This window comes from Volvox carteri (genome assembly GCF_000143455.1).
Source record: "Volvox carteri f. nagariensis unplaced genomic scaffold VOLCAscaffold_36, whole genome shotgun sequence".
Classification (NCBI taxonomy): domain Eukaryota; kingdom Viridiplantae; phylum Chlorophyta; class Chlorophyceae; order Chlamydomonadales; family Volvocaceae; genus Volvox; species Volvox carteri.
Genome location: NW_003307579.1, coordinates 365944 through 377060, shown reverse-complemented (window position 1 = coordinate 377060; position 11117 = coordinate 365944). Strand labels below are relative to the sequence as shown.

General features: G+C 61.8%; 1 protein-coding gene across 1 annotated transcript in view; it reads right to left on the bottom strand.

The window, feature by feature from the left end:
- Positions 1-644: 644 nt before the first annotated feature.
- Positions 645-11117, bottom strand: part of VOLCADRAFT_118350 (uncharacterized protein) — a gene marked incomplete at both ends in the record, with an annotated part of 12762 nt that continues 2289 nt past the window's right edge. Inside the window, 10 exons of the mRNA XM_002953373.1 lie at positions 645-1136; positions 1291-1998; positions 2908-3161; positions 3838-3990; positions 5202-5403; positions 5446-7032; positions 7551-7892; positions 8623-9402; positions 9948-10077; positions 10538-10653. Coding sequence (XP_002953419.1) covers positions 645-1136; positions 1291-1998; positions 2908-3161; positions 3838-3990; positions 5202-5403; positions 5446-7032; positions 7551-7892; positions 8623-9402; positions 9948-10077; positions 10538-10653 — 4764 coding nt within the window. The remainder of the gene's footprint in view (positions 1137-1290; positions 1999-2907; positions 3162-3837; positions 3991-5201; positions 5404-5445; positions 7033-7550; positions 7893-8622; positions 9403-9947; positions 10078-10537; positions 10654-11117) is intronic.

Here is an 11117-nt window from a genome sequence, read left to right as displayed (position 1 = left end):
CGACTGCGATGCCACGGCCCAAACCCTACCACTCCCACCTCCTACAACGTTTTACACTCACCACCTTTAGTCCCAGCGAACCTAACCTCTACCGGATGCAAGCACATGCTGACGCAAGGAGCAGCAGCGGTGTACATTGCTTGGGGACGCACTATGTAAAACTTGGGCCCCCTTGGTGGCCGCAACCCAGTCACCCGTCTTTGTGCTCAACAGCACCCTGTCGACGAGCCTTAGAGCCCATGCCCAGACTCAAGCCCATCCCGCCAAACAATGCTCTACCTCCCAGCCAAGCATCCATCTACGCCGCCACCCATCCGTACATCCGCCGCTTCGCCGTCAGAAATCACAATCCTTTACAAAACTGAAATCTCTGCAATCATGCCCAAGCAGCGCACGTTATCCACAAACACAGTACCGCGACTCGTCCAGGATGTCCTTCCTCTCCCTCTACAGCTCACAGGCTTCCACCTGCCGGGACCCGCCGCCCCTTCCCGCGCCTCACCCCCTCAGACCCTGCACTGCAGTGCCCGGCGGTTGCGGCGGCCACATGCTGTGCACTCTGGGCCGCATGCCAGCACCGTGGCGCCGCGGGGCAGCAGCCACCACGGCTCATCACGGGCTGCCAGCAGCACGTCAGCGCTCACTACCATCCTACCCGCCTTGCCTCTGCCACCAGTGCCGCCACCCGCTAGGCCGCCCTTCACAGGCGTACCCTGCTCCTCCCCTTTCCCCCCTTTGCTGCAGATGATGACGCCACGGGTACCGGCGCCTTCAGTCTCATCCGCCTCTGCCAGCACCGGCCCCGCAGGAACGGCCTGCGCGGCGTTGCTGCAGCTCGGGCCCGGATCCGTGTCGCCCTCGGCGGCGGCTGCCATCACCGCCGCTGCCGCCAGCGTCGCCGCCACAGCCTCTCCGAACGCCCCCGCGTGTTGGGCATCTAGCAGCGCCAGGCCGCGGCCACCGGCAGCTGTGCCGCCCAGTGCCCCCAGCAGCGGCAGCCAAAGGTCGGCTGGCAGTGAGCAGCAGGCCTGCAGGTGCAGCTCGCTGAGAGCGGGGCAGCGCAGCTCCAAGCAGCGGAGGCCGCTGCAGCCGTTCAGGTCCAGCTGGGTCAGGTGAGGCAGCGCCAGCGCCACAGCCTGTGAATCATACACATACACACACACATACACACACAGCTCAGCATGCAGGGCAGCTTGTGAGGACACTGGCGCGACTTAACGGTCAGGCCCATTCTGCCGCCGGTGGACCCCTGAGTGCTCCGGGGGTTCCCACCACCCGCACTGCACCCACCTGCACGCCACTCAGCCCAAGCCTCAGGCTCCGCAGCCCCGACAGCACACAGCCCACGGGTCTCCACGGCGGCCCCAGCAGCGACCGCGGCGGCGGACCACCCTCCGGCCACTGCCAGCCACAACCCGGCCCACCGATACGGGTCCCGCCGCTGCCAGGCACCGCGCCACTGCCTGAGGCCTCGCTAGCGGAGCTCGCTGCCCCACCGCGCAGATCTGCCCCACGACAACTGCCTCCGTCTCCACGGCCTCCTTGACGATTGGGGCAGGGGGCCGCGTCCTGCACCGGCACCAGCCCTAGGCACAGAGACGCCAGGTAGGTGCAGCGCACGAGGCTCAGCTTTTCCAGCCGGGATGCCGGGACATCGCCGCTGCGTGGCGGCTCAGCGGCCGCTGCAGCGGCCACCATGGCACCAGCGCCCGTCGTGTAAGCCCCCGCGGGGACCGGAAAAGCCTTGTTGTTCACGGCCATGTTCTCGTCCTCGGTCGAGGCCATGTTCCCGCTAGGTGCACCCTTCTGACGGGACTGCCCGCCGGCTGTGCCTGGCTCCAGTACTGCGCAGCGCCAGATGCCTTCATCAGCCCCCAGGCAGCCGTTCAGGGCCAGGTGTGTCAGGTGCGTGAGGCCCCTCACCAGCGGTACGACGACGCGGGGAGATAGCGGACAGTACGACACGTCGAGAGAGGATAGGTGCGGCAGCGCATTGCCCTAGTGGGTTCGCACAGGGTGGGGTGGGGTGCAGCACGTGGGTGGAAAACAACAGGGTGATGCGGTTAGAGCGGGGGGTAGTCTTTTAGAACACCGCTCGCGGGAAAGTGAGCGGGTAAGGCAGCTCGAGGAGGATACGGGAAGATACTGTGGAGCGGACACAGGACTTGGGGTCCATAGGGGCAAAACTACAGCGATACAAGATTACAGCTTCATACACCCGTGTCGATTGACATGTAGCCGGTTGACAGCGCCATTCTAGTGCTATAAAATTACACACAGCGTATTAAAGAGGAGGGCTGCCTTGCGTTGCGCTGTGTAATTTGGTGTTCTAAGCTTGCTAATGCTACCTACCCCACGTTTAAATCTTCATGATGCACCTATGGATAAAATTATCGCACGTGTAGTCTCTAAGGGCTCCTTCCAAAACCGAGCAAATTTTAGCCCGAAGAACGTGGCGGCCTCCTTTCCCATGAACGCAGTCCCCCTCCGCAGCATGTGACAACAAACGTAAAGCAAGCCGCGACCAAAAGCGACGCAGAGCAGCTTTTGCCTTCCGGGCACCTGTCCTTTCTCAACACCTGTTTTTTACTGATGTAATCTTCTGCGTGCCTTCAACCCATTCTGCTTGCCGCGGGTAGGACGAGCGCTAGGGGAGTAGTTTCTCTTCTTCCCCGGGAAGCCGCCTCCAGCTGCCGCTGTTGCCTATCCAGGGGCCAGTTGGCCTTCTTTGACCACCGAAATTGTCCCACGTAACCACTCCGACCATATCACCACTACGCCCTCAGCGAACATCTCCACCTCTGTATGGCAGCGAAGGCCGCTTGGGAGCGCTGCTGGCGCCTGTTCACTGTTTCACCCTCGCCCCGCACCGTGACCCATATGGCCATCCCAACCCCTCATCCTCACCCTCTCAGGCAGCAGCTGCAGCAGCTCCTCCCCCTCTGCATCCAGCTCCGGACATGAGCCCAGGCAGAGCGCCGTGAGGCCGGTGCAGCCTGACAGCACGGGCGCCAGCCGCGACACGCTACTGTACGACAGGTCCAGGTGGCGCAGCCCCGCCAGTACGGACAGCGGCGCCGTCATGTCATGGCCTAGCGAGCAGCACACGCTGAGCACCAACGAGGCCAACGGTGGACGGCTGGCCAGCGCCGTCGCCAGGGCTGTCGTACATGACAGGGGCGCCGTGCAGAACGGGGGCAAGAAAGGGAGAGGCGGGGTGTACGGGACATGAGGCCGAAGACACTTAGGTGGGGAGGATGTGGTAACCCGCCAACGGCGCGGAGGAGTGTTCGGAAGTGCGGTGTCCGCTGTTGCGCGATGTTGCGCGGCCCCCTGTCAACCCCTGACCGCCAGGACAACCAATCAGAGGACTCTCTCGCTGGAAGGGAGCACCCAAAAGAGGGGGAAAGACGTAGCCAGGGACGTGCGCAGAACGCACTCAGCGCCAAGGAACACAATAGGCGGGGGTGCAACACCTCCCAGCAAAAAGCCTACTCTGCACCCAACAGGACCACTCCGTTATATCACATCCCATCATCCACTCCGGCCCTGGCACGGAATGACCACACGCGGAAATCCCATGGAATTCAAATGGATGACAGTGGTGGCGCCCTCCTTTCCATTGCTTCATGGTTTGTAAAGCCTAGTTTAATGGATCACATATCTGCCCTAGCAGAGCCCCATCCACAAGGAGCACTATGAGCACTATCCCAAGCACCATGCAAAGCGAATTAGCTGTAGCCAGCAGGCAGGGTCCGTCCCCCGCAGCATCACTCCACAAGCTAACACGCCCCTCAGCCGACCACTCACCCCCCCACACCCTCTTCGCTCACCCACCCTCGTCTGTGAGACCTCCGCAGAAGGTGGCATCCAGCTCCCTCAGTCGGGGGCAATGCAGGCTGGCGTGGCGCAGGCTGCCGCAGCCCTTGAGACTGAGCTGCTCTAGGGAGGGACATAACAGCTCGGCTTCGCGGAGGGCGCAGCAAGCACCTGGACGGCATGGAGAGCAGGGGGATGACGAGAGGGAGGGGGAGCAGGGGGATGACGAGAGGGAGGGAGAGCAGGGGGATTACGAGAGGGAGGGGGAGCAGGGGGATGTGACGAGAGGGAGGGAGAGCAGGGGGATGACGAGAGGGAGGGAGAGCAGGGGGATGACGAGAGGGAGGGGGAGCAGGGGGATGTCGAGAGGGAGGGAGAGCAGGGGGATGACGAGAGGGAGGGGGAGCAGGGGGATGACGAGAGGGAGGGGGAGCAGGGGGATGACGAGAGGGAGGGGGAGCAGGGGGATGACGAGAGGGAGGGGGAGCAGGGGGATGACGAGAGGGAGGGAGAGCAGGGGGATGACGAGAGGGAGGGGGAGCAGGGGGATGACGAGAGGGAGGGAGAGCAGGGGGATGACGAGAGGGAGGGGGAGCAGGGGGATGACGAGAGGGAGGGGGAGCAGGGGGATGACGAGAGGGAGGGGGAGCAGGGGGATGACGAGAGGGAGGGAGAGCAGGGGGATGACGAGAGGGAGGGAGAGCAGGGGGAGGGGTGAGGCGAGCTGTCCGTTACAGCTGCCAGCAAGGTGATGGCGGCCAAAGCCAAACGATTCAAGGGCAGAGACAGGAAAGGAGGGGCGTGGGTTCATTCAACCAGTCCTAACGAACCTGCCACGCCACACCCCACTAGACCACAACACCACCCATTCATTCAATCCCAATTCGGGCTATTAATAAACAGTTTCACACGTATATAGATTTATAAAGTAAAAAAAATCGGTAGCACATACATACATACATACATACATACATACATACATACATACATACATACATACATACATACATACATACATACATACATACATACATACATACATACATACATGCATACATAGCGCTGTGTTTCGGCTTCGGCCCCCGGCTCTCGCAGCCCACAGTGTAATCTAAGTCATACATACATACACACATACATACATACATGCATACATACATACATACACGCACACGTGCACAGACCCTCCCCAATGGTCCAAGAAGCTCAGTGCTCGCCAAAGTCCAGTCCCACAAACCCAGGGAGCCGCCGTGGAGTCCCCCGACCTTCGTTTAGCAACCCCATCACCCACGGCGACTCACAACCCACTCACAACCAATCCAAACCAAAACCTAGGTTAAAGGCCCTCCTGCCCTCATCCCCGTCTTCGGCCGAGCACCCCTCACCCAGCGACAGGCTGCTCAGTCCCGCTGGCGACAGCGCCACGCTCTCCAGTTCGCCGCACTCCTCAAGAGCCAGCGTCCCCAGCGTGGGGCAGCACAGCCGCAGAGTCAGCAGACCGCGACACCCCCGGAAGCTCGCGGTGACCAAGCGGCCATGACGAAGCCGCGCATGGCGCAGCCCATCACAGCCCTCCAGACGTAGCTCCTGCAGCCGGGGACAGCCGCCCATCTTGGGATGCGCCACTACCTGCGGAAGTTGCTGCTGTTGCTGCTGTGGTTGCTGCTGTTGCTGTGGTTGGTGTGGTTGGTGTGGTTGCTGCTGTTGCTGGTGTGGTTGCTGGTGTGGTTGCTGCTGTCGCTGGTGTGGTTGCTGTTGCTCTTGCTGCTCTTGCTGTTGGTGCGGTTGCTGTTGGTGCGGTTGCTGTTGGTGCGGTTGCTGTTGGTGCGGTTGCTGCTGTTGCGGTTGCTGCTGTTGCGGTTGCTGCTGTTGCTGCTGCTGTTGCTGCTGTTGCTGCTGTTGCTGCTGTTGCTGCTGTTGCTGCTGTTGCTGCTGTTGCTGCTGTTGCTGCTGTTGCTGCTGTTGCTGCTGTTGCTGCTGTTGCTGCTGTTGCTGCTGTTGCTGCTGTTGCTGCTGTTGCTGCTGTTGCTGCTGTTGCTGCTGTTGCTGCTGTTGCTGCTGTTGCTGCTGTTGCTGCTGTTGCTGCTGTTGCTGCTGTTGCTGCTGTTGCTGTAGTTGCTGCTGTTGCTGCTGTTGCTGCTGTTGCTGTAGTTGCTGCGGTTGGTGTGGTTTCTGAGGTTGGTGTTGTGGCTGTAGGTGCTGGTGCTGGTGCTGCCGCGGGCGGTGTTGGGCAGCTGGCTGCAGCATCTCCTGCAGCATCGCTTGGCGGTGAGTCTGCAGCGCTAGAGGCGGTGGTGCTGGTGCTGGGGCCAGCTGGGGCCGCAGCAGGGTCCCCGGCAGGTGCACCATAAAGATGCGCTGCTGGTGCTGCGGGGGCGGGGGCGGCGGCAGCGGTTGGTGCGGCGGCACGTACTGGGCTACCTGCGGCGGTGGCCCCTGCGGCCACCAGGGCGTGCGCCTGGGCTGTGGCTGTGGCTGTTGCTGCTGTTGTTGTTGCAGTTCCACTCGGGCGTCTGCAATCTGCTGCAGGCTCCATGGACCCAGGGCCATCATGTGCACTGGAGCCTGTAGCGGCAGCTGTAGCAGTGCAGGTGGTAGCGTCGCTGGTTGGTTCGTGGACCCACTGCCGCTGTTATTGCTGCGGACGACTTTCGGAATCCAGCTAACCACCGTGTCGGCCGCAGGTGCTAGTCCTGGCGCCGGCCCTATCGCCGCCGCCGTCGCCGCCGTCGCTACCGCAAATGTGCGAGCGCCGCTGCTCCCGGCATCATCCCCACCTGCACCGCCAAGCCTGCGCTGCGGCGGCCCACCCTGCAGGCCTGCAGCTCGACGCCCCGGCCCCTCAGGTGCTCCCGCCGCCACCAAGTCCAACCCCTCCTCCCCGCTGCCATTAGAACCGTCTCCATACCCGGCGCCGGGCCCTGCTGCGCCTGTTGGTGCTGCTGGAGCTGCTGCGACTGTCTCCACTCCGGATAACGCCGCACCTCCTGTTGCCGTCGCTGGTTCCCGTCTCGATCCAGGTGCAGCTGCAGCGATGGGTGGTACCGCTGGCTCCTGCTCCTCGCCCACCCTCCGTTCCACCACGTTGCCCAGCTCCACACGGAGGCGCTCCCAGTCTCCGTCTCCGTCTCTGTCTCTGAGGGGCCGCTCCGCCCTCATCATGGCACGCAGGCGGAGGCGGAAGCGACCCGGTCCAACATCCTGGTCGCGGAGCACCTGTCAGGAATCGGCGATACCGGAGCAAGAAGGAAGCATGGGGTAAGGTGGCGATAGGAAAGGAACTCCTGTGGGTGTACGGAGTGTAACCATCCACATAAACAATATTGGACAATCAAGCTTATTTACATCAAATTGTTGATAAAGGATCTGATCCCAGGAAGGGGTGCCGTTCAGATGGCCCGACGGCGCCGTCGCCGTGGTGTAACAAACCACGCAAGTCTGTGCAAGTCATTGTCCGCCGGCACTTTGATGATTGCATCAAGGATCCGCACTGCTGCAGTCAGGTCGGGCAGGAGACACACGGGACACACATCAATCCGGACCCAAGTGAAGCGAGAAGGCCCTTCCATGTCAATAGCACAACACAGCACAACACAGCTCAGCACAGCATCCCATCGCATCCCAGCCATAACACGCGTAATAGCAGCGACCCCCTTACAGGCTTCGGAATCCAACCCCCCGGGAAGGGAAAGGGCTTCTGCTGATCTACCGCAGCAGGACCACCACCAACTTACCGGTCTTGGCGCTGCGCCGCGATACCCAAACACGTCCCGTCTGGCCGGCTGCGGTTGGCGTTGCAGCTGTGCGGCCAGCAGGTGGTCCGGATGCGCCTGATGTGACAGGGGCTGTTGCGCCGCCGGCACCTGGGCCTGCACCTGGGTCGGCTGTGGGTGAGGCGGCTGCTCAGGCGGCGGCGGGGGCGGAGGTAGCTGCCGGGACGGCACAGACATATGCACCGGCTGTTGTTGTTGTTGTTGTGGTGGTGGTGGTGGCTCCACTGCAGGCGCCGTGGGGCCCCCGGGTGCGGGTGCGGGTGCCAGGGTGACCTCCTGCACGTCCGTGAGCATGTCAAAGATCTGCGGGCCGCGGTGGGGTCCAGGGGGGTGACAAGAGGGGGCGGAATGGGGTGGGTGGGGGTTACGTCTGTGAGTGTGTGTCTGTGTGTGTTATATATCCATCCGGGCCTGATGCTGGCCAGGGGCACCTAACCGTATCCCAACGGTAACGACCGCCGAAAGCATGTGTCCTGAGGTGTGTGTGATGAGACAACCCCCTGAATACTCTCCTGGTCTCGATGGGCGGGATCGGGACCGGGAGTTATATGAGTGCAAAAGGCAACGCACCAGCTGCCAAGTGCCGAGATATGGGCGGAGTAGGAGAAGGTCGTCGATGTGGTTAAGACTGACCAGGCCGGCAAACGCCCCGGTGCTCATGAGAGGCGGGACGTGTGGCGCGGAAGGGGAAGGCTTCCCGGGGCTACTTGGGTGTTCAGGGGCGCTACGCGGCGGCGGCGGCCCTAGGCCTTAGCTGCCAAAGCATGCTCCAGTCTGACACAGGTGGCGCCAGGCACCCAGCCACTCCACTGCCGGCCTAAGCGAGCCGCAGAAACACTGCACTACCTTTTGCGCTACCGCAGGATTGCGAAACAATACCTTACATTACCTTAACCCCCCCTTGTGCAACAAGCGCATAACCTACTCAAACTACAAGTTACCATGTTGAAGGTGGAGGGGAGATAGATCTTCAAACATCACGGTCTTTTCCCCACAACCCCCCCTCCTCCCTCCCTCCCTCCCTCCCTCCCACCTTATCCGTGAGGCTGTCACAGTCCGTCAGGCTAAGCGAGGTGAGTGCGGGGCAGTCCAGCACCAGCTCCTCCAGGGAGGGCAGATGCCGCCAGGCAATGGCACGCAGCGCATCACTCGCCACCAGCACCCGCCGCAGCGCCGCTCCCCCCGGAACCCCCGGCTCCAGGGAGCCCAACCGCAGTTCCTCCAGCCGCCGGCACCGCAGCTCCAACACCGTCAGCATCCGGCAACCCCGCAACGACAAACTGCGCAACACCGGCAACGTCGCTGTCAGCGTTACCAGCTGGCCGCACCCATCCAGCTCCAGCTCATCCAGGCCCACACAGCCCTCCACCAGAAGGGCCGTTGTCGTGGAGGAGACGGACTCGCACCGGCGGAGAACCAGGCGCCGCAGGGAGGCGAACGCAGGGGGCCCCCGCGCCGCCGACAGGATCAGCCCACTGCAGACCTTGATCTCCAGCTGGGTCAGGTGCTCCAGGGAGCGCGCGGCGCCGCGGATGAGATCCTCCGAAACCGGCACGTCCTCAAGGATGAGGTGGCGGAGGGAGAGGAGCGAGGTGACGGCGGAGAGGAGGCTCTGGTCGGTGAGTCGCTGCGTGGAGGCGAGGTGAAGGTACTCGAGGCAGGGCAGGGAGCCGTGCGAGGTGACGAGGGCGGTGAACTGGGAGTAGCAGATGGAGAGGCGGAGCAGCTGCGGGCAGCTGAGGGCCAGGCGGCCGGACTTGCAGCGGGAGAGGTCCAGGGAGGTCACGTGAGGGTGGGACAGAGAGGCGTCGGCCTGTGTGTGTGGGGGGGGGGAGGGAGGGGGGGAGGGATACAACGGAGGGAGGTCAGGAGGGCAACAAGGTGTGTGTATGTGTGTATGGAGTTGGGTTAAGCCACTGGCGATTGAAGGAGATGCCAGAGGTAGACGGATACTCCCACCAGGAATAGACAGGAATACTGGGGGTTGGAGTGCTCGGGGCGGCGAAACCGCACCCAGACCCCCGGGTAGTGGTGGCGGGAAGCACGAACACAGGAATGGAGGGACGTCCAGCGCATGAGAACAGCGTTACCTTGACAGCAAAGCTGTACCGCGCTGTAATGCAAAAGGGATGAATAATGGCTCGAGACAGGATCGATTGCCAGCTTTCACGGGCCGTCGCCTCCGCCCTTCCCCTTTCCCAGCAACTGATACCTGCATCCAGCAAAACCCTAGAGACGGTGCCCTGCCCCGCTCATCCTTCCCCCCATGCAGCCCAGTCCCACAAAACAAACACACAGCGCGCCTCTCTCTCTCTCTCTCCCTCACACACACACACACCCTCCCTCTCACCCCCGCACCTGCGCACCAGGTCCCCCCACGATCTGCACTTCCCGCAGAATCAGCTGCTTCAGGTTGGGCATCCCCCCGGACAGGTGCGTCAGGGCCCGGTCCGTCAGGATCCACTGCTGAAGCTCCAAGGTGGCCAGGCTGACACAGCACCGCAGGAACACGTGTCAGTGGGTGGGTGGGGGTGGGGGGTGCGAAGTTCGGACAAGGAAAGCCGTGGAGGGATGAGTTTTAGTCATTGTTGTTGTTGTTGTTGTTACGTTGTTTGAACAAATACGCAGCAATTTGCAGGGGGGGATTGGATGGCGGGGAAAGACACTGGTACTAAAAACACACACACAGGAGTTCTACTCAGGTGTCCCCTCTCGTGAAGTGCAGTGCAGTGCACGATTATGCAAAGCCAAAAACACCAGGCAACCCATCCCCCCCCCCCAGCAATCCGTGACCAGAATCCGTGTCGGGACCCCCTTGCTTCATTGTGCCGCACATGGAAAAATGCAGCCAAACAATCCCCACGTAAAGGGTGTAGCAACCACCCCGATGTCACCCCTAGGTGGGCTAAGTTGGAGTGTCGCAGGTCTGTTGCCTTCCTCTGTCCCACCTGCCCAGCAGCGGCACTAGGCGCTGCAGCAGTGAGCTGCCATTCGGTGTGATCATGGAGCCCCCCAGCCGCAGCTCCTGAATGACGCCACGCTGCCGATAACACAACCGCAGCACCTGCAGTGATTTGCAGTAACGAAAAAACACACCACAAGTCGTTGAGGGTAGTGTGAAGGAGCAGTCCAGTGGAGGAGAGTCCAGCAGAGAGAGGTGGGAAGGGATGTTTGCACAGGGTCCGCGACTATTATTGAGAACCTGGTTTGCTTGGGCGTTTGTTTGGACGCCATCCAGGATATACATATAAAATAGCTAACACCGACATTGCTAATACCTCACAAAAGTTCTCCTCCCCCATTCCCCCCGATTTCCCCGTTCCTTTCCCCGGCGCCTATCGCTGCCTTCCAATTACCGTCTCCATCTCACCTTCCCCCCTAACCTACTTGGTGGGTGTGCAGCCCTACTACTGCGTGACCGCAATGCAACGTAGTCTCTAAGGAGTGCATCGTAATACGTTATTAGACGCAATACACATAATAAACACCGCGATCGCCTCCGCCCAGCCCCCCTCGGTCCCCCTGCGG